This window comes from Rhinatrema bivittatum, chromosome 5 (genome assembly GCF_901001135.1).
Source record: "Rhinatrema bivittatum chromosome 5, aRhiBiv1.1, whole genome shotgun sequence".
NCBI lineage: Eukaryota > Metazoa > Chordata > Amphibia > Gymnophiona > Rhinatrematidae > Rhinatrema > Rhinatrema bivittatum.
Window position 1 is genome coordinate 64,565,588 of NC_042619.1, and position 25,508 is coordinate 64,591,095.

The 25,508-nt window shown below is 42.8% G+C and overlaps 1 protein-coding gene across 7 annotated transcripts in view; it reads left to right on the forward strand.

The window, feature by feature from the left end:
• Positions 1-16,206, forward strand: part of YAP1 (Yes associated protein 1) — a 312,565-nt gene extending 296,359 nt beyond the window's left edge. For all 7 annotated transcript variants that reach the window (XM_029602407.1, XM_029602409.1, XM_029602408.1 and 4 more), the window contains 2 exons: positions 10,734-10,846; positions 12,639-16,206. In XM_029602407.1, the coding sequence (XP_029458267.1) occupies positions 10,734-10,846; positions 12,639-12,877 (352 nt within the window). In that variant the 3' untranslated portion in view covers positions 12,878-16,206. The remainder of the gene's footprint in view (positions 1-10,733; positions 10,847-12,638) is intronic.
• Positions 16,207-25,508: the final 9,302 nt, after the last annotated feature.

Genomic DNA, 25,508 nt, shown 5'->3' on the forward strand with positions numbered 1-25,508 from the left:
AACTCCGCTCATCGCCGAAGGTGGTGGCTCCTCTCCTATCCAGGGCTCTGCCTCCATTGCTAATGGCAGCAGCAACTTTCCTGCTCTGACCTGGCTTCTTGTCTCACCACTGCTAGCGGCCACTCTTCCTGCCCACCAGCAAGCAACTCCTTTCTTAACCACTACAAGCCCAGCTCTTAGTTACCTGGGCATCCTAGCACATGGGAGTTATCCAGCTCTGGTTGTACTAACATGAAAATGGAACTGGGAATCTTTACTAAATGTTTAGCAGAAGTCTGATGGCTAGTAGCAACTGATGGACTCTGCCATTAAATATCACCTCATTATTGCTACAGCATTCCATTGCATTACTCTGTGGTGCCCATAGAACTGGTGGTCCTAGCAATTCACATTGTAGCATGACAACCAAGATTTTGAGCTACTGTGATAATTTAATGGTCATAGTGACCCTAAATACTGGTTTGCCTATTAGTTTTCACAGGTAGGTGATAATGAACACCAAGTTTGTGAGGGAGTTTTGCCATAGATTTGCATATTTGCTTTGGCTAGACAGTTTTTCAGTCTTCTGGCATAAAGCACAGTGGAGGATTTTACAGTCAGAAAATGCTTTCTGCAGCTTTGTTTGTTGGTGTATATAATGTACCTGTACAGAAACAGTAGTCACATTGTATGTCACGTAATACTCATGGCTTGAAGTAATTTGGTGGATTAGGATGCATAAAAGACCCTTTGCAACTTCCCTTGTCGTCTCTGTTCTGCCTTTCTGCCTGTTTGTGATTATAAACTTTTGTTTTCACTTAAGATTATTTTTTATGATTACGTTTTTAGAATAAATTTTATGGCACAATGGGTTTTACCCTTGTTGCAGTCGATTCCCGTCGAGTTGTCCCTTTGGGGCCTACCGGCCAGTGACCACACCACGGCTACATTTTTGTCGGAGTCATGGCGTCAGGTTTTCGATGGTGCCCCAACTGTACTCAAACAATTTTCATCACTGACCCGCCTGGGACCTGTGTTATGTGTTTGGGGTCCGGCCATGATCTACCAAATGTGCCCAAGTGACACCGAAGCACCATAAGGCTCGTTTAGAGAACATGGACTTTCTCTTTCAGTTAAAACCCTCCGACTCCATTGATAGCTTTTATGTCGTCCGAGCCGGTGCCATCGACTTCTCACCAGCACCGGGACACCGCTGCTGTTCGACTGGCGTCAACGATTCCAGAGGTATTCATTACCTCCTTGCCTCCTCAAGAAAAGGACCAAGGAGAACATCGTGAGAAGCATCGACACCGGCATCGGAAGGCTGAGTCCGTCGATCCAGGCATGTCCTCGGCATCGATGTTGACAGAGCCACCGACAAAGAAGCCCCGTCCAGAAAAGGCCCCATCCTCTTCTGTGACCGGGTCACCGAGGTGTTCCCCACCTTCAGTGGTGCCGGGATCCGCGATTCCACCTTCACCAGTGGACCCTCCAGCTATGCCAGTGCTGCCTCCTACTCCGGTGCTGGGGTTCCATGCCCCAGGCTTCCGCAAGGAATTGGATGGATGATCCAAGATGCCATCGGTAAAGCACTTCAGGGCTTCCAACCTCCATCGATGCCGTACCAGTCCCCGAGCCGGTCACCGATCCCATTCCCATAGCGCTCGCACCGCTACTGGGTAGACTGGATGCATTGATCGGTGCCCTGCCTCCGATGGAACCAAGAGCACCGGTGGGTCCAGATGATGAGGAAACAGTTACCCAGTCCACTGTCTGGCATTTTACCACCGACTCGTCCATCGATGTCACCGGTCCCTTTGGTTCCTCCATCGATGCCGTCGATGCCTCCTTCAATGCCGTTGATGCCTAGGCCTGGTCCTTCAGGATTAGCACCATTTCTCCCTGCTGAAGACTCACTAGGTGCTGGAGATCAACCCTATAATCCTTGGACCGATGATTCGTCCCAGGATACAGATGATCTACCATCAGAGCCCTCTCCCCCAGATGAAAGACGACGCTGTCCACCAGAAGATCTGTCTTTTATTAATTTCATCAAGGAAATGTCTGAAACCATTCCTTTTCAACTTCAGACGGAAGAGGACTCTAGTCACAAGATGCTGGAAGTACTCCAATTTCTAGATGCTCCTAAGGAAATCATGTCTATACCTATTAATGAAATCCTGCTTGATCTCCTGAGGAGAAACTGGGAACACCCATGTTCGGTCCCACCGGTCAACCACAAGACAGATGCCACCTATCTGGTACGGTCAGCTCCTGGGTTCCAAAAATCACAGTTGGATCATCACTCTGTGGTTGTTGAATCAGCCCAGAAGAAGGCACGACATTCAAAACCTCATTCCTCCATACCTTCAGGGAAGGAACAAAAATCCCTGGATGCCTTTGGCAGGCGTGTCTTCCATGGCTCCATGCTCATATCTCACATTGCCTCTTACCAGTTATACATGACACAGTATAACAGAGACCTTTTTAAAAGGATCCAGGACTTCTCTGATTCTTTACCAGAGCAACTCCAGACTCAACTTCATACTCTGGCTCAAAAAGGTCTAGATGCTGGAAAGCACGAAGTCCGCGCTGCATATGATATCTTTGATACGGCCTCTAGAGTCTCTGCAGTGGGAATTAATGCCAGAAGATGGGCCTGACTCAAATCATCGGACTTAAAACCAGAAGTCCAAGGCAGGTTAGCAGATCTACCGTGTGTGTGCGATAATCTCTTCGGGGAAAAGATCCGAGAGACTGTGGTGCAGTTGAAGGATCACCATGAAACTCTGCGCCAGCTTTCTTCTATGCTATCTGAGTTTCCGTCTGCCCCTAAGAGAACTTTCAGATGTGACTCTAAGCGGCCGGCCTACAAGCCAAGGAAGTTTTATCCTCCGGCTTCTAGAGGACGCCCTTCCAGACCTTACCAAAAAGGTCAATCCAGGCAGACTCGGCCTCAAAAGTCTCAGCCAGCTTCTCAGCCTGGACAAGCATCAGGGTTTTGACTCCTTTCTAGAGAGTGTAAGCCAACCTCCTCTCTTCCTTTTATTCCGGTCGGTGGTCGGCTCTGCCACTTTAACAGCGCTTAGCATACAGTCACCACAGAGCAGTGGGTACTGGCAGTAGTCACTCAGGGTTACCACCTAAATTTCCTGACTGTTCCAGCAGACTCTCCACCTTGGCTGACGTGGGGGTCGTCCGACCACTTTCCCTTGCTCGAACAGGAGGTCTCATCCCTCCTCAAATCCTGAGCAATAGAACCAGTGCCCCTCTCCCAGCAGGGATAAGGGTTTTATTCCCGGTATTTTCTAATACCAAAAAAGTCAGGTGGCGTATGCCCGATACTGGACCTCCGTGCCCTAAACAAATTTTTGCAGAGAGAAAGATTCAAAATGGTAACTTTGGACTCTCTACTTCTTCTTCTACAAAGAGGAGATTGGCTATGCTCTCTAGATCTCCAAGACGCTTACACACAACTCAATTACTCCATCTCATCGCAAGTATCTGCGATTCCTGGTCGGCCCCGTCATTTCCAGTACCGTGTACTACCATTTGGCGTCCGCTCCACGAGTATTCACCAAGTGCCTGGTGGTGGTCGCAGCCTTCTTCAGGAATCAGAGTGTGCATGTCTACACTTATCTCGACGATTGGTTGATAACAGCTCCGACTCAGCAGGGCGCACTAATCTCCCTGCGTCTCTCACTATCAACACCCTGATTTCCTTAGGGTTTCTAATCAACTATCCCAAATCCAAGATAGTTTCATCCCAAACCCTATCCTTTATAGGGGCCAACCTAAACACTGTACAGGCGAAAGCCTTCCTCCCCCAGGATCGTGCTTTCACCATAACATCTCTGGCACATCAACTATAGACTCGAATATCTTCAACTGCTCGTCACTTCCTCATACTGCTGGGTCACATGGCGTCCTCGGTGCATGTCACTCTGATGGCTCGCCTCGCCATGAGAGTAATGTGGTGGACTTTAAAATATCAGTGGATTCAAGCTTGTCAGCCAATGTCCAGCATTATCCAGGTTACCAAACAGCTCCATCTGTCACTAGCCTGGTGGATGCACCACTCCAATCTCATTCAAGGCCTTCCATTTCAGGCTCCAGATCCTCAAATTAACTTAACAACAGATGCATCCAACCTCAGGTGGGGCGCACATGTAGGTGACCTGCAGACTCAGGGAACCTGGTCTCCAGAGGAAGCCAAACACCAGATAAATTTCCTGGAGCTACGGGCGATCAGATATGCCCTCAAGGCCTTTCAGGATTGCCTATCAAACAAAGCTATCCTGATTCAAACCAACAATCAGGTTGCGATGTGGTATATCAACAAACAAGGAGGAACGTGCTCCTACCTCCTGTGTCAGGAAGCTGCACAGATATGGGCATGAGCCCTTTCCCGCTTAATATGCCTCAAAGCAACCTACTTGCCAGGAGTGGACAATATCTTAGCGGACAAGCTGAGTTGCACTTTCCAACCGCACAAGGGGATCTCTCAACCCCACGATAGCAAACATGATATTCCAACGTTGGGGTTACCCTCGCATAGACCTCTTTGCGTTGGTCCACAACAACAAAGTAGACAACTTCTGCTCTCTCATTCGCAGTCACCACTCGCAGTCAAGAGAATGCCTTCACCCTCTCCTGGGCCAGTGGTCTCCTTTATGCGGACCCGTCACTTTCTCTCAAAGACTCTCGTGAAGCTCCGGCAGGACAAAGGATTAATGATTCTGATAGCTCCCCACTGGCCACGCCAGATGTGGTTTCCAATCCTGAGTGTACTGGTGGTCTCCAGTTTGGAACTTAGTTGAACCAGTTCAAGTTTTACTCAAGTTTAATCAAGTTATTTAAGCAAAGATTTATCCACAATGGCTTTTCAAAGAGAATACTGAAGAGCTGAGGTGACTGCAGGGGTATATCTAGAGTGACGTCAGCTTTGAAATCTGACTACGTCTCCCATCTGCTAGCAGCAGAGCTCAATACCCATTGGTCCTGAGTCCATCTGTCTACACTAAGGAAAACGAAATTATCAGGTAAGTAATTTCTCCATTTTATTAGATTTAAATAATTTCCAAGAATGCTTCTTGTATGGCGCAAAGTGTAGAAAGCGGGTAGTAACAAAATAAAAAATGAAGAAAAAGTATAATTATACAAAACTCGACCAGCTTGTTCGGTAGCGCACTGTCTTACCTGTGGAAATGGCTTTGAAAATTAACTTCATTCTATGCTTACATTTGGCAAGTGTCTTCAAGTGGTAAAAATATGATTTATTCTTCCCTCGGTGTAGACAGTCTAGAAATGCACATGGTAGCAGGCCTCCCCATTCTTATCTTTCATGAAGTAAGAGGCTAAGGAGTTTGTGATATCACTAATTGCCTATTAACAATCAAGTGCAAGACCCTTAAAATAATTTTTTTTAATAAGAAATTGCTAATTACAGAAATGCGGAACTGTCCCTGAACAAAAACAGGGCAATACAAAAAAGAGTGTACGTTACAACACCAGTACTGCCAAAAGGGTTTTAGACCATTCAGTTATCCGTGAAATAAATGCAGTTAATGCCACTCCATTTTCATTCAGGTTTGTTTCATTCCTGAGTGAATGAAAATAATAGCAAACCAAAAAAGATTATAAAGTAATGTAATTTAATGCGTTTTATGACTAGTTTTCCTCAAGTGTAAAAAATATCCTTGTTCTTTGAGGAAATTGTGTAAAAGGTTTGTTAAAAAAAAAAAAAAAAAAAAAGCTTTCTACTATGCCTTTGTATTTTGTTTATCCCTCTTTTGCTGATACTACTATAAAGCCTAAAGATTTGGAGGCTAGACTGGTGTTTAAATAGGATTCACAAGTATCAATAGTTCCTCAAATATCATTTGTGGCAAAATGGTTGTTTTAACCACTTGCAATGCATTACCTTCAGCCATAGATATTGCAATTATTCATTCAGCTGTATCTCTCTGTATCAGAGATGTCCAAAAACTAACCTGAGCAGATTACAGCTATTACAGAATATTGCTGCAAGGGTGCAGTGATTGGGAAATGACCACATTACCCCAGTTTTGTGCTGGTTACATTGATTTACCAGTAGAATCTAGGCATGATTAGGGTTCTAGGCTTATTTTCAAATTATTACATGAATTGCTAAGGTATGAGCCTTGAGACTTGGATTTGTTAAAGGCGGGAAAAAATTCAGATTAAGTAAATAAGAGAATTGTGATCCTCTCAACAAAGTCTGTTAACTACTCCTTCACTATCGGTTGTGCCAGCCTTTAGTTATTTTGGTCCTGCCTTATGGAATTCACTTTCATTAGAAATAACATGCCAAATTAAAATATTTATCTTTTAGGGAAAAAAGAAAAGGATGACTGTATTTACAGACATTTATCGACCTAATTTGGGAAGATTTATTTATTTAGAAAGCATTTATTACCGGCCCTTCCTGCGTTCAATTGGAGGTACAATATGAATATACATAAATCAAGCAGATAGAGTCAGATCGGGGTACAGTATGAATACACAATTCAGGAGGGTAAAATAGAACAGCATCTTACATCATTCTTCATTATGGAGGCGCAATATATAGGAGCAAGGAGTTGACTTTATTGAGACATGGGGCAAAAAACTAGACTCCCTGAGGAGGGATAAGTAGGGGGTGATACATTATCACTTAGCTTTGGAAATGCTTTCTTGAAGAGGAAAATTTTTAGGGCTTTTATAAAGAAGGTTCTTTCTCGGAGGCATCTGATTTCCTTTGGTAGGCTGGAAGATGTTTTATGTATCCATTTTTAAATGTACTAATGAGATTATGTAAATATATTACATTTTTATTTAATTTAGAATTTTAGTATTGTGATTTTAAAATGATTTGTACTACACTTTTTCCATATGAAAGGTGTGGAAAATGTGTAATAAATTGAGGCCATTCTGAATCTTTGTATACAACAAAGTGCTATTCTAATCCATATAGAAATCTTATACAGGCATTGCACTTGTACAAATGGGGGCGGATTTTCAGAGCCCTGCTCGCGTAAATCCGCCCAAAACCGGGCGGATTTACGCGAGCAGGGCCCTGCGCGCCGGGAAGCCTATTTTACATAGGCCTACCGGCGCGCGCAGAGCCCCGGGACTCGCGTAAGTCCCGGGGTTTTCGGAGGGGGCGTGTCGGGGGGGCGGGCCCGAACCGCGCGGCGTTTTCTGGGCGTGTCGGGAGCGTTCCGGGGGCGTGGCTACGGCCCGGGGCGGCCCGGGGGCGTGGCCGCGCCCTCCGGACCCGCCCCCAGGTCGCGTCCCGGCGCGCAGGAGGCCCGCTGACGCGCGGGGATTTACGCCTCCCTCTGGGAGGCGTAAATCCCCCGACAAAGGTAAGGGGGGGGTTTAGACAGGGCCGGGCGGGTGGGTTAGGTAGGGGAAGGGAGGGGAAGGTGAGGGGAGGGCAAAGGAAAGTTCCCTCCGAGGCCGCTCCGATTTCGGAGCGGCCTTGGAGGGAACGGGGGTAGGCTGCGCGGCTCGGCGCGCGCCGGCTATACGAAATCGATAGCCTTGCGCGCGCCGATCCAGGATTTTAGCGGATACGCGCGGCTCCGCGCGTATCTACTAAAATCCAGCGTACTTTTGTTTGCGCCTGGAGCGCAAACAAAAGTAGGCTATTCGCGCTCGTTTTAAAATCCGCCCCATGATGTATATTTAGGGTCCTTTGTTTTTAGTTAAAACTGATTTTTCAACCATAAATTCCCAGATTTTCCAAAGATGACTTTGTTTTAAACCAATATTCACCCTAATTTTAGCCTGATTAAAAAGCTGCACCAAAGCTGCAGATGTGGCATTTATAAAGTCCTCCAGCCACTGCTGGAAGCCTGTGTGGGCCAAAGCGCATGCTGTGTTGCAAATCCCTCCCTCTAGCAGTGAAAGTGCCCACCTCCAACGGCGCCCATGCCATGTTTCTAATCCCACCTCCTGACCCCCAAGCAGCCAAAGTGCTTGCTGTCTGGTGCTGGGAATGCATGTCATGCAGGCCCTGTCCACCAGAAGCACTTTCCGGCAAACTCTCTCTGGTCCTGTAGTTTTGCAGAGCGCAGGAGCCTCAGTAATTGTGCTGCCAAGACAAGACCGTCAAAGCCTGGAGCCACCACCAGTAAGGATGAAGGCTGTTGCAGTGTGGGGGGAGGGGGAGATTTTTGATGGTGTGGGAGGAGGAGGAGGAGGAGGAGGGGGGAGCCTGTTAGGCTGGGGAAGGGGTTAAAAATAGGGATGTGGTGGGTGGGAGAACCTGATTATCCGGGCTTCTGTCCACCAAACGAAACTCAGATATTTACCCAGAAAAATGAGTTGTGTTTTGGGTTTGTTTTTTTTCAACTGATTTTCTCTTATTTTTGTTCTTATCATAATAAACTCTGATAAATTCCTGGGAAAATAGTAAGTGGCGCAAGCTGGTCTTGTGCTGCTGCAGGTAACATGGGCACGAGGGGCAGTGAGCTTAGAGAGGGTGGGGGATGCGGAGGCAGGCATTGGCTAAGGCAACAATTTTTGAATTGCTGCCTTGCCATTGGCTGCTGGGGCTACGAGAGCAGGGGGGGGGGGCGGAGTTAGCAGTTAGGCAGAAACAGCGAAGCAAGCAGCAGAATTCTGCTTCCCTCCCTCCCGCCCTCAAAAAAAACAACGTTGGAGGATAAATGCTTTGCAGATGTTTGTCGCAGTTTAGCGGCGGAAAACCCGAGCTCTAAGTTGGAATGTTTTGTATTCAATGGTGAAGGACATTGGAGGGGGGGGAAATGCCCGTGTAGTTTGGGGCTGCCACACGGGAAGGCCTAAAGAGCAAGGGGGGGGGGGGGGGGGTGCGGCGATGCTCAGGCCGCACGCTTACCCTCCTGGTGCTGTGGCGGGGTAAGTGATGGGGGGAGGTTGAAGCAGGCTTACCATTGGGACGCGGTGGTAAGTGAAGAGGAGCGCAATGGGGGGGGGATTGCTGTTTTGACCGTTTGTATAAACAAGTTGCAGGCTCAGGTTATGTTTTAATAAACTGCGGCCTCGTTTTACGCCATAAGGTTGTTATGTGTTTTGTGAAAGGGGGGGGGGGGGGAGAGGGATTTAGAGCAGCGAGCTGCTGTCTTGCTTTCCCTGTGTTACCAAAGAACAATAAACTGAAAATTAAGGTCCCTACATATATTGTAGCATAAGCAAATAAGGAATGAACTGTAGGAAGGTGATGCGTCACAACAGGGTGAGAGGAAGGCTAAACGACTGCTGGCAATGTTTAAAAGTGAGGTAAGAGAGGATATTGTAGCCAAAAGAATATCTTTGAAAAAAAAAAAATGGAAAAAGGATCCGAATGAAGGAAACAGCATAAGCACTGGCAAGATAGAGTAGCCTAATGACTGGGCTGCAAACCAGGCAAATCAGGATTTAAATCTTGCTGCTGTTTCTTGTGACTTTGGCCAAGTCACTTCATTCGTCATTTGCCTAGAGTACAAATTTCGTACCTGATTAAGGTTTTCCCATAGTCTTGGAGAAGAGACGGCTGAGGGGAGATATGATAGAGGTCTATAAAATAAGTGGAGTGGAATCAGTTGTTTACTCTTTCAAAAAGTACAAAGACTAGGGGGATGTGTAATGAAGTTACTAGGAAATACATTTAGACAAATAGGAGAAAACATTTCTTTTTTTACTCAATGCATAATTGGATTCTGGAATTTGTGATCTTTTGAGAGCCCGCCAGGTACTTATGACCTGGATTGGCCACTGTTAGACACAGGATACCGGGCTTGATGGACCCTTGGTCTGACCCAGTGTGGCAAATCTTATATTTTTATGTTATGACTATATATTCTTTAAATTTAAAAAAAAAAAAAGGTATCATGGGAACACGACAAAGGAAGAGATGTAGGAAAAAGAACCAAAGAAGCAGCAACAGAGTCTGAAACTGTTAGGGGTGGATTTTAAAAGGCCCCCGCGCGCCGGCGCTCCTATTTTCCATAGGCCTCCGGCGCGCGTAAAGCCCCGGGACGTGCGTAAGTCCCAGGGCTTTCGAAAAGGGGAGGGAGGGGGCGTGCCTGGGGGCGTTCCTGAAACGATGCGGCGTTTCGGGGGCGGGCCCGGGGGTGTGGCGCCGGCCTGGGGGCGTGGTCGAGGCCTCCGGACCAGCCCCCGGGACCGGAGGACGGAGTGGGGCTGCCGGCCGACGCGCGCAAAGTTACGCCTGCTTTCAGCAGGCGTAACTTTGCTGACAAAGGTAGGGGGGGTTTAGATAGGGCCGCGGGGGTGGGTTAGGGAGGGGAAGGTGGGGGGAGGGCGAAGAAAAGTTCCCTCCGAGGCCGCGCCGAAATCGGAGCGGGCTCGGCGCGCACAGGTTGCACAAATGTGCACCCCCTTGCGCGCGCCGACCCCAGATTTTATAAGATACGCGCGGCTACGCGCGTATCTTATAAAATCCAGCGTACTTTTGTTCGCGCCTGGTGCGCGAACAAAAGTACGCAAGTATTTAAAATCTGCCCCTTGGTGTATTGCAAGTATTTAAAATCTGCCCCTTGGTGTTTTAGCAGTGGATTTGTTTGAAAAGTGATTTAAGTAAGGTTACAGTGTATTATGCTGCTCTTTTCAGTTATGGATGGGAAACCTAACCTTGCTTTCAGATGCTATAACGTCTTCCAAAATTTAAAGATCTCAAGACTTTTTTTTTTTAAGTTTATACCGCATTGCGTTATTTTAATAGCATTTTCAAATATTTTCTTCCCCAATTTTTCCTTTTATAGTGGCACATATCACTCCAGAGATGAGAGCACTGATAGCGGCCTGAGCATGAGTAGTTACAGCGTACCCAGAACTCCAGATGACTTTCTGAACAGTGTTGATGAAATGGATACAGGTCAGTTTCAAATGTACTTGTACTATAGCTTTCTTTTTCCAGCATCATCATTAGGATACAGACTTTTCACAGTGGTTATAATAAGCCAAAATGCATCTTAAGTAAAGGAGTGCCTGCATGTATGTCTTGTGAAATGTATAGTAAGCCGTAGGGCATAAACAGATGTGGCAATAAACAGAGCATCCAAATTGATTTGCATAGGTGATTTTTTAAAATTTAGATTTGAAGTAATTTGGTTGCCTTTGTTTGGAATTTCAACAATTAACCAGTCCTGATTCTTTTAGGCTGACCTCTTAAACTTTGCGCACCATAACCATTATGGGGCAGATTTTTAAAGGAGCATACGTGGGATACATTTGTGCACGCTACCCGGCGCGCACAAATGTACACCTGATTTTATAACGTGCACACTTGTGCACCTTGCACGCGCCAAGCCCTAAGGGAGGCCCTATGGCTTTCCCCATTCCCTCCGAGGCCGCTCCGAAATCGGAGGGAACTTTCCTTTCGCCCCCCCCCCACCTTCCCCTCCCTTCCCCTATCTAACCCACCCCCCAGCCCTACCTTAATCCCCCCCTACCTTTGTTCTCTAAGTTACGCCTGCCGACCAGCTGCCGGCGCATCGTCCCCCTGCACGGCCACTGTGCCGGAGGACTCGGGACCGCCCCCAAAGCGCCACCCGGCCCCACCCCCTTCCCGCCCCTTTTTCAAAGCCCGGGACATACGCGCATCCCGGGGCTTGTGCACACCGCCGAGCCTATGCAAAATAGACTCGACGTGCGCAGGGGGGGTTTAAAGGGTTACGCGCGTATATTACGCGCGTAACCCTTTGAAAATCTAACCCTATGTGTGACACTTCCTGTTCAGGTTTTGGTGATAAAACGGGTGTCACTTCAGGCCTAGCAGCTTCCAAATAAAGGTGTCTTTGTAGCAAGGTTCATGCGTGGTGTGGAAACGATATACTTGATCCTGTCTGCTAGCAGAAGGGGTCACTAATGGTTCAGTCTTGCATGAGGTTTTCCTTGCTATGTTTAGCCAACAGGGAATATAGTGTGAGCGGTCTGTTGAAGAGCAGAGCACTGTGCCCTGCAGTGTAGGCTTTCTTATTTGGAAGCAGGGCTGGAATACAGTTTGGAGGTGATGTGTATGGACTTCTGAGGGAGGAGGCAGGGCTAATAATTGCAGGATGCATGGGTGACACTGGGTAGGGCAAGAGAGTTATTTTATGAGTTTCTTCTCTGAGATGACATTTCCATTCTTTGACCAAGGATATAACTTTTATTACACAATTTTAACTTTGGGCATTCTGTTTAACACAGTAGGGAAGCTTTCCTTATAGATTTAAAGGATCTGGTGAAGGGGCCTATATGGTCTTGAAACTTTTTATGTACATCTTTCAGAATTTCTCTATATTGATCCCATGAAAGGTATCACAACTTGGAAAGAATTCTCCAGGACCATTACAATTATTAGAACTCGGCACTGCAATGATTCTTCAAAGATTATAAAAGCCACCTGTAAATGTGTCATGTTTGTTCATTGTAGTGCAGAAGTTTGCAAACAGAGCCACCTGTGAACTTGAATATGTTGAAAGAATTACTGTTTACAACCTGCCTGAACATATCTCACATGCTAACAATTATAATGCATGTATTTACTTTGTTTAATTTTGTATAACATTTTAAATAACATTGATTTCAACTAATACTCTCTGCATATTTTCTAGGTATTTTTTTTGCATACTTCAAGGGATGTTTTTATCCTGAGTCTTAATACATTTTTGTGTTGTAAGTAGGTGATGCCATCAGCCAAAGCAACATGCCTTCCCAACAGAATCGTTTTCCAGATTACCTAGAAGCTATTCCAGGGACAAACGTGGACCTGGGCACACTAGAAGGAGAAGCAATGAATGTGGAAGGAGAAGAACTGATGCCAAGCTTGCAAGAGGCTTTGAGTTCTGATATCCTTAATGACATGGAATCTGTGCTGGCAGCCACCAAGCTAGATAAAGAGAGCTTTCTTACGTGGTTATAAGGGCCTGGGGAAGACTGCCTTCTAAAGGATCTAAAACGTAGAGGACATCTGTACCTGAAGTTAACAAGCTACAATGAGACTTTTGGCTTGTATTGAAAAAGATAAATGCTCAAGATTTTTTTTTTTTTTTTTTTATAGAAAATTTTCCTTCTGCTTGTCCATTGCTGCTTATATTGCTGACCTCTTTTTATAGTTGGGAGCCCGAAGAATCAACATCTTTATGATTTTTTTTTTTTTGTTTGTTTCAATTGCCATTACAAGTGTTGGTCACTAAGAAAGTGGGCTTGTTTGGATAATGAATGCCACCATTCCTTTAGTCCTTCTATTACATACTTGCAAACTATGGTAGCCAAATGCTCAGATTTGAGAGTTAACTTCTGCATGTTGCAGCTTGTAGTTTGTTCAAGTAATTCTCTCTCTTCCTGCATGCAAGGTGGTGGCAAGACGACTTTCTGGTCTAACGAGCCAAAAATGATGCAACTGATCAAAACAACTCAGTTCTGATTTGGGGACTACGAATCCATTCAAGGCTAAAGACTCTTGTTAGTTTTACACTACCATCTATTTCGGCTAGTATTGGAAAAGTGTGTGATCATATTTGTGTTTTGTCTCAATTCCAGTTAAATAGCAACTGATATCAACATGAATTATTTTCACGTAGTCTTTATCATAAACGGTATGTTGAGGACTAGAGTTTTTATAGTAGTGGATATTACATATAGCTATAGCTTTGGGAGTTAGGTGTTCTTTCTTTGGTGAAATCTAAGCTTACTGATTTCAGTTAGTCTTATTTAAGTCTAAAATGTCTGCATTTTTATATCATTTTTGGTAGTAAGTAGTTAAGTGAATAGCTTTTTTTCCTTTATATTTTGTCAGTTTAATTTTTAATTACCTTTTTGAGTATATTCTCCATTGTAACAAGTGACCAGTGGCTTATTTTTTTTTTTTTACACATTTAGTATGCAATTAGTAAATGCTTAGATCTGATTGACAAGATTTTGAGTGTTATGGGTTGTTCAGTGCAAGTCAGTGTTGACATAGATGCTGTAGCTTTAATTATATTTGAGGTATGTTCCTTTGAAAATTTTCTGGGTTCGCTAAACACATGAGGTATGGGATTTTTGTCTGTGTAGTATTGCCTCCCCCCCCCCCCAAGCAATAGCCTGCTTAAACTATAAAACAGTAGAGAACACAATAGTTGCAAATTTCTGGTGAAATATTTTATCAGACCAGTAGTGTTCATGTGCAAGCATGAATTTCAAGCAGGGAATCTGACACCAACATTTTTCATTAATCTATCTGTTACTGATTTGCTTGGAGAATCTCTGTACTCCGTTTGTTCAAAATAAATAGTGCACTTGAATTACATTACCAGGTGTATAAAATCTTTTCACTAGAAGCTTGCATTACAATATTCACACCATTTTAATAAAGCTACTGCCTAGGGTCAGCACTATACAGACAAACTTCCATGCTCCATGTATTCAGAAACCATGCTGCAAGGAACGGCCATCAATAAATAAGCAGATAGAACCAGAGCATCTTTTTGTGAACATCCTATATATCCTTTCCTAGCAAACAAAAGTGCTGAGTGTGACAAAAAACTTTATGAAACGTTTTCTGTCCTTCTATTGGTTTAAGCTTTGAAGAAGTTTATGATTGAATATGAATGAACTTTAATCAGAGAAAAAACTGTATTACATATTTTGTTTTCATGTTAATCCTGATCAGTCTTTATATTAGGGTAAATATATGAAATATACTGTATTTATAATGCTGAAAACAAAGTTCACCAAAATGGTAAATAGCTGAAAAATAAGCCCTGGGTAGTATGTAGAGGTGTGTAAAGATATGTGTTAGATGGTGAAGTGATCAAGTAAATGAACTGTACATTAACAATAGTAATTAGAGGAGTAAAAGGTAAATGATTGAATCTTTGTTTTTACAGAAAGAGAGGATAATGGGTTGTCTGCAAGAGTTATATCCGTTTCCAAAGAGTATTTTTTAAATGAACAAAATGCGCATGATCAAAGGTTTGGGTATAAGCTATGAAGTACGTGTTTTATATAGAGAACACTATATTGCTTATACTTTTATTGTGTAGCATTTGATGTAGGTACTGACAGACTGGGAATTCTTGAATTGCTCCAAAAGTAATCCACCTTGTTGGCTATTTTTATTTTACTCCACTGAGCAGGGAAATTAGCTTCATGGGATTGTCCTGTTGGCTGCCTGCAAATTTGTCAAGGCAGCATTTTTATTCTATTTAGGTTCCTCAGGAAGTTAAATGAAAACACCATTTTGAACAAGTGGTAGGTAGGAAAAAAAAATGCTTTAAGAAGCAGTCAATTATACTGTCCCTTTGTATTATTGCTAATGGATGTACATAAAAACACAATGCAGTTCAAGTTTTACTAGCTTCTTAATGAAAAGCCTTGTAAAATATGCTAGATGGAAGCCATGATTGGCTGTAAATCACTATACCTGGTGTGACGAAAACTTAGGAATGTCAGCAAGATAAGATGAAAAAATGACCTGGATCAAAAATCGTACCAATCAGTGTTGGAACTTAAACAATGCAAGAATGATGAAAGTGATTTAACAATTCAAAGCTTTTGCACATCTTCTGAATTTAACACTGCAATGATTTGTTCTTTTTTATGTTAAACATGGTTTTATACAACTTGCAGGTGTCATTTATCAGTGACTTGAGTCTGTATTTTGAAAGAATACTCCATATTTTAAATGTTTTATTCTAGAGAACTTTAGATGCACTCTTGTTGAATAAATGTAGTAGCAATGTTTACTTTATTTTTTTTTTCTTTTAGCTTTAAGAGCATGCCAGTATGTTAGACATATAAGTAAGTTCTGTTACATCCTTATGTTATACTTCTGCATTGTTGGTTATGTGGTATAAATATATACTTTGTGCTTAAAAACACATCTTGTAAGTTTTTTTAACATTTTATAATATGTAAAATGTTTATCTTGCAAAAAAAAAAAACAGACCAAATATCTGAAAAGCTACTTTCATGAGTTCCAATAGTATTTGTCTGTTTTGGGGGATTTTTCTATGAACATAAACTCTCATACATTATAAGTAAATTTAATGGGTCTTCTCTAAATTTGTTACTACATGGTGTTTAAAAAAAATACTACTACATGTCAAAACACACTGAAAACTGGTAAAAATGTATTATCCACTATGATTTTTTTGTAGATGTTTTAAATACTTAGGACTTTTCTGCATTTTATGCTTACTGAATACCTCATTTTGGCTTTATATGTGGTGTTAATCAATAAAGGCCTTTATTTCAAAAGACAGATTACATAATCTTACCTATATGCTTACATGATGGCATTTCGTGAGGCGGTATTCAGTTTAATTGTAGACACCATTCCATGCATAAGATTTCTATTTTGAAAACTTTTTAGTTGTCCTTTTGTAATTTTGAATAGACCTTCATGTATATTGTATCAGCTTTGATGCAGTGTTATAGACTTGAGATGCCCCCTCTGCCCACCTTCACAATTACTTACCTGATTGGCCATATCTTCCTTCAAAATCCTTGATATATTTTCTATGTATGTATAATTTCATTTTCCCCTGTATTTTTGGGGGGGGGGTTCCCATTTGTGAGGCTTTTTAAATCAGTGAATCTTGAGTTCATGGGTTCGGATAAAAAATGTGGTTAGGGTACTGAAATACAAATCAGAAGAGCTGCTAAGACTGGTCACCAAAAGTCTCTGTCCCACTGACAGAGAGAGCGGGGGCAAATCACCTTATGTTCATGTACTTCAGTTTATCCAACTGCAATGGGGTAATGGTAATATTTTCTGTTCACCTTTGGAAGCTCTCACATAGATCATGCATCAAAATTGGTAACCTCAAAGGTGGCTGTATACATATTCTCAATATTAAATTGTAAAAGTATGTTGCAGTCCAGTTGGATAAACTATACAAATTCACCTGTTGTATTGCATTTTTAAGGTCCTTTTTAAAATACCATTCTGGTAACTTGATACCCCTCCCCCCTCCACTGTAGGCTAATGCTAGAATGCCGTCCTCTTGCTAACTTATTCCCGAAGAGTGCAACTGTCCTTTTAATGGAGCCTTACTGTGTCATCTCTGCATTTGAACTTGGTAGAAAGGGAGAAACCTTTCAATTTGAATTTGAAGCAGATAGATTTGAGTTTGGCAAGAATCCAGGATTTAACTTCCATCTATGGAGAAATTCCATTGGATTTTTGTTTGTTGATTTCCAGCAAATTTGCAGAAATACATGGTAAATTTTGTGGGCTTCACTAATGAATGTTAGCAATAATGGACACATTACATAGAAATAAATAAAATTTGCACCCTAAGGGGTACATTTTAAAAGACAGCGCGCGCATGTACTTTTGTTCGCGCATCAGGTGCGAACAAAGGTACGCTGGATTTTATAAGATATGCGCGTAGCCGTGCGTATCTTATAAAATCCGGGGTCGGCGCGCGCATTTGTGCAACTTGCGTGCGCATTTGTGCAACTTGCGTGCGCCGAGCCCTGCGCGCGCTGCCCGTTCCCTGCGAGGCCGCTCCGAAATCGGAGCGGCCTTGGAGGGAACTTTCCTTCCACCCCCCGCACCTTCCCCTCCCTTCCCCTACCTAACCTACTCTCCCGGCCCTATTTAGACCCCCCCACCTTTATCTGAAAAGTTACTACTGCCTCCGGGCAGTAGTAACTTACGCGCGCCGGCACGGCAGGCCCCGACACAGGCCGCTGTTTCGGGGCACTCGGCCACGCCCCCGGACCGCCCACACGCCCCCGAACACGCCTCGATACGAAACCACGCCCCCCTGGCCACGCCCTCGACCTCCCCTTTTTGCAAGCCCCGGGACTTATGCGCATCCCAGGGCTTGCGCGCATCGCCGAGCCTATGCAAAATGGGCTCGGCGCGCGCAGGGGGTTTTTAAAAGGGTTACACGCGTACCTTATGCGTGTAACCCTTTTAAAATCCAGCCCTAACTCTGCAGGTTTGTAAAATTAATTTGTAGGAGTATGCAATTTTTGTTTTGTTTGGAATTAAAGAAAAAGAATGAAGGATCCTTGCCACCATTGTAGGGGGAAAAATAAAACCTCATATCCCATTTATTAGACTTAAGTCTTCACAAGCAGGAGTGGTCCTTAGTCACTCCTGCCCCACCAATACTGCAATTATGAATGGCACTAGTCAACTGTGACTGGCATCATTGTTAAACTCTGCCATATAAAATGGCACCAGCCACATAAAACCCCAAGCAGGACATTTTTTAAGCAAACCATTTACAAGTAATAAGAGAAATAATCGAGGCACAATTAAGATTTTAAAATGTACAATTCCAGTTACAACAGTTTTAGAAGTAAATACTAGTATTCCTGTACTGATTTTTTTTTTTTTATTTTGATAAGATAGAAATAAAGAAATCCTGCTTCAAGAGTATAGACATACAATGGCAGTAACAAATACAGATAGCTTATCAAGGTGTGGCAAACACATACCCAGTATAGATGGATTTACATGCCAATAAAAGCTGACTGCAGTCTGCTTTAATAATTTCCCATCTTTAAATCTGTGCAGGATCCATGCTGGCTTTGCATTGAACTAATACCGTTACTCATTAAAAATATTTTGCTGCTGGCCTGTAATTTTGCTTTGTTTCATTCTTACATCAGAAAGAATAAAATCAGGTTTCCTGCAAATGCCCTGAAGACATCATGAAACAAGGAGAAACTCTTATCTTTGGACTATTTCACATGTTAAAAAAAGAGCAAAAAAAGTGAATTGTGTTCATAAAATAGCCATGCTGGATTGTTTGCTGTTGCAGCAAACTACAGACCAGATATGTTCATGATGAAGAAACGTAGACTATGATGGCAGATGAAGGCCATAAGGGCCTCTCTGGTCTGTTCAATATTTCTTGTGCAATGCCATAGACCCTGGCTCATTTCTGGCTTTTCCATCTTTTGAAACTAAGAATCCTGTCCTATTGCATGCTGCTTGAATTCCATTACTGTTTTTCTCTCCTCTTCTATAGGGAAGACCATTCCATGCATCCACTACCCTTTCCATGAAAAGAATTAGCCCTTTTCTGGACTGCCTCCAGTCTGTCTATATCCTTTCTATGGGAATGCTCTCCAGAACTGGATAGTAGAGAGAGTATAGTAATATGGCAGTTGCTTAAAGTGAGACCTAGATATGATGCATTAGCAGACTGTCAAACAAGCCCGAAGAATTGGGAATCTGAAAGATTAAGTGTTGGAGCATAACATGGGGTACAACAAAGGATATATGCTGTTGGCTCAACTACAAGTGTTTAGTATAATTGAAAGCATGTTAAAATTAGGAGTAGTCATTAGAGCAGCAAACTACCAACCAGAGAAACCAGGGGTCAAATCTGATTGTTGCTCCTTGTGACCTTGGACAAATCTCTTCAGGTACAAACTTACACCTAGATTCATCATTCTGCCTTATTTGGAGCAAAACGATGTGTCATGAAAAAAAAAAAAGGGGGGGGCGGCAGGGGTGATAGTGGGCAGCTGGCCACATCGCACACTATCACCCCCATGGCGCCATGGGAAAAGGTGCAGTTATTTCCCGCGGTGCTGCTGACGATAATGTGAAAAACATTATCACCCGCAGTGCTGCTGGGAGATAACTGTGCCCAAATCCCTCCCACACTCCTCCATTTTCTCTAATTTTAATAACACTGCCATGAAGCAGCCGGTATCATGTGTGGTAGGGCCTTGTCGCGTGCGATACAGCCCTTCCGTATGCTTTCCCGGCACATCACACAATCAAGAATGACCCTATAATACTGTAAGCCCTCTGGGGATAGGAAATACCTACAGTTCCTGAATGTAATCTGCTTTGCAGTGCTGAAAAAAGTGCGAAAAGTGGAATATAAATCAAATAAATTACTTAGGAGTTAAGTTCAAGAGGGCTCTTTCTGACACCTATTTGGCTGTCTTTGTGGACAGTCTGACAGCTTATATGGATTGGGGACAGGCCCTCCTAGATATGTGGCTTTAAATATTTTGATATATTTTTGACTGCATTGTAACCCTTTCTAGGTAAGTTAAAACCCTTTGGGGTAGATTTTAAAAGCTCTACGCGCGCCGAGCCTATTTTGCATAGGCCCGGTGACGCGCGCAAGCCCCGGGACGCGCATATGTCCCAGGGCTTGAAAAAAGGGGCGGGGAGGGGGCGTGACCAGATGCCTCTGTAGGGCCGCTAGGCCGGGGGATCACGCACCGGCACTCTGCCTGTCCAGAGGCAGGCGCAACTTCCAAAATAAAGGTCAGGAGGGGGTTTTAGGTAGGGCTGGGGGGCGGGTTAGGTAGGGGAAGGTGGGGGGAAGGGGGCCACTCCGATTTCGGAGTGGCCTCTGAGGAAACAGGGAAAGCCATTGGGGCTCCCCAAGAGCTTGTCGCATGCAAGGTGCACACTTGTGCAGCCCCTTGCGCACGCCAACCCCAGATTTTATAACATGCGCGTGGCTGCTCACCCATGTTATAAAATCGGGCATAGATTTGTGCACGCCGGGTTTCGTGCACAAATCTACGCCCGCGCATAGGTACTAAAATCTGGCCCTTTGCCTTTATTGTGCCATAGTTATACATGGGAAATGAAGGTCCATTATTCTGAACGTTGAATAATGTGGGTGTTGGAAATAGAGTCCAATCTGAAATTTTAAATATTGAATGCTAGCTTGCCCCATTGCTCAAACTATAGATAATGCTGCAGATATACCTTGAATCTTTGTGATAAGGCATGCTTCTTTCATGCTTTCACATGACTTTCCTAAATCTAGGATTTATTTTGGCAAATTTCAGAACTTGAGCCATGCTTTAATATAACACATAGCATAGAAATATACAAGTAATGCTACACCTACAAATCATGACAAGATTCCAGGGTAGGGCATCCAGAGTTTAATATCTAGAGCCACTCAATTGACAAATCATTTCCTGTACTTTGTGCCAGTTAAGAGTAGAAGATTAGTACCTACTGTTAAAGGTGACCATTTTTCTTACACCCATTTATTTTGCTACTGCTTCAAATCTTGACTTGTTTTAATAACTACTGTCTATGAATTTTGGGAATTTATATGAATAAAAATTAAATCTTGCAAAAAATAATGCGGCATGTTTTCATTGAATATTATTTTAAAATATCTGTGTATGTATATTTATATGTTGACTGTGCCAGCTGTCTCTTCCATAAACCCAAGCATTCAGTATCCTTCAAAAAAGTTTCCATGATTAGCAAACTGCTGCAATAACTCATTTGCAAAGGAGAATTACTATGAAGTTAGCTTGTTCATGTTAAAATGAGTAGCAAAAGCTGCACCTTCAAACCTTTATTTCCCAGACAGATGCAGAACTGCTGCTTAATTGATAATTCTCTAAATATGAAAATTCAAACCGGAAAACAGTATAAAAACACATAGGAAACTATACCTATTCTTACATGAAACTTATAAAAAAAAAAAAAAAGTAGAAGCAGCATTCTATCTAGCCCTCGGTTCTAATCCCAATGCACATACCAAAATTCCCATCTTTGTTCTCCCAACCCCCTGAAAGCACTCACTAAGGGGGTCATTTATCAAAGTGCTATATGGTGTAACCTGGTTAACATCAAGCTAGGTTGAGAGAACATTGCACAAATCTCATCTTTGGGTGAGTTTCCTCACTCTGAAGGTTATCAAATCTTCACAAGAGAGCACTGTTCTGTTCGTACGTCGCACGCTACATGTCAAAGTGGCCCCTAACCCCTACACTAATACCTAAACCTCACCTCGAGTAGCTAGGTGGGCCTCCTATAGAGGTATAAATACCTACCTAGTATGAGGGCCTTATAGCTAGGCGCTCGCTCTCTCTCTTCCCCCCCCCCCCCCTCCCCCAGTGGTTGTAGGTAGGAATTGCAACAATTGTGGTACTTACTGCGAAAAAATCGCAGTCTGCGGTAACACCTATGTGAAGCGCTAAGATAGCGCACTTTGTTATAAACAGCCTATTACCATAAAACACGCCCCCGTTTCCTATCGCATGCAATATTTAGTGCATTTTTATAAATCCAGGCCTAAGTTTGAAAACTGAATTGGTCTAATATGCCACAAATGACCTAGCTACATACCAAGGTTATAAAGAAGATATACACAAAGACATCAGTATGATCCAATGAACCTTTCTGTATCAACTGAGGCTAAAAATTGGTAAAGTGGACCTTGATCTTTTAAATTATATATGTAGCTAAATGTTCTTTCTTAAAATGCTTTCTTTCTCCGTAGATAAGCAGGATAAAGTTAGCCACACAAGTGTGTGATGCCATCTGATGGTATTGGGACGGAAAAAGTGCTCTGAGGTCAGAAAGACCAAGGTGGTTGCTGCCTGCCATGTGAGTCTCCTTAGTCTTTTTTCTTTTTTCTTTCCGCTCATGGAAGGAGACCTATTTTTGATCTTGTCGCCAATCATCACATTTTTTTCCCCAGCAAGTTTTTACTCTGCATTTTTTGCTTATTCTGTCATGAGTTTCATAAAAATAGAATAGCTTAGAAAAATTTGATTTTTCAAACTTGAATTAAGCCAAGCCTCAGTCGTCTTCAAGATATTAGAAAAACCAAGCTTCAAGAAATGTCCTCACTGTGGGCCTCATTTTCTAAAGTATCGCAGGCCTGCGATACTTTAGGGAATGAGGGGTGGGGGGCCGAAACGGGGGACGGGTCTGTGCTAGCCGGCAGCGATCGCATCGTCGCGGTGCGATCGCTGCCAGTTTCGCACCCAATAGCGCCACCATAGAAGGTGTAGCTATTGGGTGCGAACTCGGACGCGAAAAGGGCCTTACCTTTTCGTTGTCCGCGGCATCTTCGCAGAGTCAGCCCCGGTGACGCCCCGACTCCTCCTCTTCCGGGGCCGACTCTGCCCCCATTTTGGTATCGCATGCGATCCGTTTAGAAAATGAGGCCCTGTATCTGGAAATTGTCCTTCATGGACCAATATGATTGAAAATTGTTACAGTGTATACTATTGAATTGTCAATAGGTTTTACCCACGTTAAGTGCCACTTAATCCATGTAAATGAGCTTGCAAAAATTGCTACAATATTTATTTAAAATTATTTATTAATTGCCCCTCCAGTGATTGCAGTGATTTACAAAACTAAAAATATACATAATGTACTTAAAATTAAATACATTTGATGAGCAATAGACACATTTGATAAACATAAATGGTATTCTACTATGTTAGGTATTACATTTAATTTGAAAATTACCCTATTTGCCTGCAGAATGGAAAATCCATTTGCCTTTGCTGATCCTGGTTCCAGAATACGTTTTTCTCCACGGATTCCTCCAACAGGAACAGACCATTCTATTGTGGGGGAAAAAAAAGTGACTTGAATTTGTAGAGAAGTACATTACTGATGTGAAAGGCTTGCCACCATTAGAACAAATTGCCATTCCTGGACAGTATGCACAAATCTCTTCCTTAGTACCTAGAGTCTCCACTTCTTCAGCTGCTGGCTGAACCTATCCCCCTAGTGGTTGAAGAAGAGGCCTGGCAGCTGCCCACAGATCTCATCCAGTTGACAACCAAAAAAGAGGTCCAGTGGAGCTGCAGGTAGATCCAATGAAGAGGAGAGGCCCAGAGTGAGAGTGTGCATCTCACAGTGCATGAATAGAGATGGTGCAGGGACCGAGGGCTTTAGATTTGTTGGGAACTGGACAACAATTTGGAGAAGGGGAAGCCTACGCTGAAAAGATGGGCTCCACCTTAACTAGGGTAGAACCAGGCTACTGCTGATTCATATTAAAAAGGAGATTGAGCAGCTTTTACATGGGGGAAAGCCAACAGTTGCTCAGCAGTACATGGTTCTTCAGGAGGTATCTTTGAAGGATACTCACAACAAAAATGGCAAGAAGCAAGTGGCACCTTTATAGACTGACCAGTTTATTGAGGCATAAGCTTTCCAGCACAGAGTCCACTTCATCAGGCAACAGAATATTCCAATAGTGGCAAGATTAGCCCAGGTGCTTTTAAGTAAAGAGTAAACTGAATTCAGATTCCAAATTATCCTTGTCAGTTGCTAGGAAGGTTGTAAATACAAACATAGCTTGAAATGTCTCTACGCCAATGCTAGAATTCCTAAAAAAAATTACAAAAACATATATATATATATATATATATATATATATATATCAGCAAATTGGGAAGTCATGGGATCAGAGGCAGTGTCCTTTTGTGGACTGGTAACTGGATAAAGAGCAGGAATCGGAGAGTAGGACTAAATGGTCTGGTTTCTAAATGGGGAAAGGTCATTAGTGGAGTTTTTGTTTATTCAGTATTTTGATTAATCACCTCTTATTACAAAGAGTAAACCAGCATGATGTGCAATAAAAACATAATTCTTACATCAAATTGGCTAAAATCAACAAAACTGTAAAATATATAATAAGATTAAAACTGGAGAACTTATAACTTAAAAGCTTAAATAATTAAAAGTAAAAGCACTATATATATATATATTCTTTCCTAAAGTTAGAAACCGTGTAAGAGGGGAAATAATAGAGCTAATATAAATCTAAATTGAGGGAAATACCTTGGAGAAAAAGTAGGCCTGAAGGATCTTTCTAAACTTTAGATAGTCCTTCTCTAGACAAATTGAAAGTTGAAAAGAATTCTAGAGTTGAAAAGAATTTGTTGAAAAGAATTTGTTCATATGTTTTCATATTTATATTCTATTAGACGCTATGTTTTAATGTAACGCCTTAGCCGCGATTGTTCTGTTGTATTGTAAACCGATATGATTTATAAATTATACAAGAATGTCGGTATATAAGAATTCAAAATAAATAAATAAATAGAGACTTGGTGCCAGATAGGAAAAACATGTTTCCCGAATTTTCTCAAAGTGAATTTCTCTGATGGAAAGAAACACTAATAGTTCCTGTTGGGAAGGATACAAGGTTCGTGAGGGATGGTATAGAGTGATAAGTGCAAACAGTTAAGAAGGTATTCCCCAACTTAGCTTTAAAAGTCAAGCATCTGATCTTAAATTGAATACAGAGAGATATGGAAAGCCAATGAATTTTGGAAAGAAGAGTGACATGATCAATCTTGGATTTTCCAAAGATCATCTTAGCAGCTGTATTTTGAACCATTTCAATATGTTTGAGTTGATTGGAAGAAAGACCATGGAATAGCACACTGCAATTGTCCAATCTTTTCAGAATGTTAGGTGATTTTATAAAAGCCCAGCTCACACCAAAACCAGGAGATACTCGGACAAGTTGGGCCAAAATGCGCCAAGTGGATTTTAAAATGCACACAAAGTAAAGGGGCGGGGCATGGGTGTTCCTGGATTTCAACTTCAAATTAGCACATAAATACACACACAGCTGCAAGCTGGGGGTCCCGTGCCGCGTAACTTTACTTCTGCTATGGATGTGTAAGTTATAAAATAAAGATAAATAGATCTGTGGGGTTTTAAGGATCTGGGCTAACAGGGAAGAGAGGAGGCTATTAAACTAGGAGGGGTTTGGAAGTCCTGTCCCTTAACTGGTTGAACTGGGAAAACTGGTAACTGAGTCTGTGCACATGTCTATTAAAAT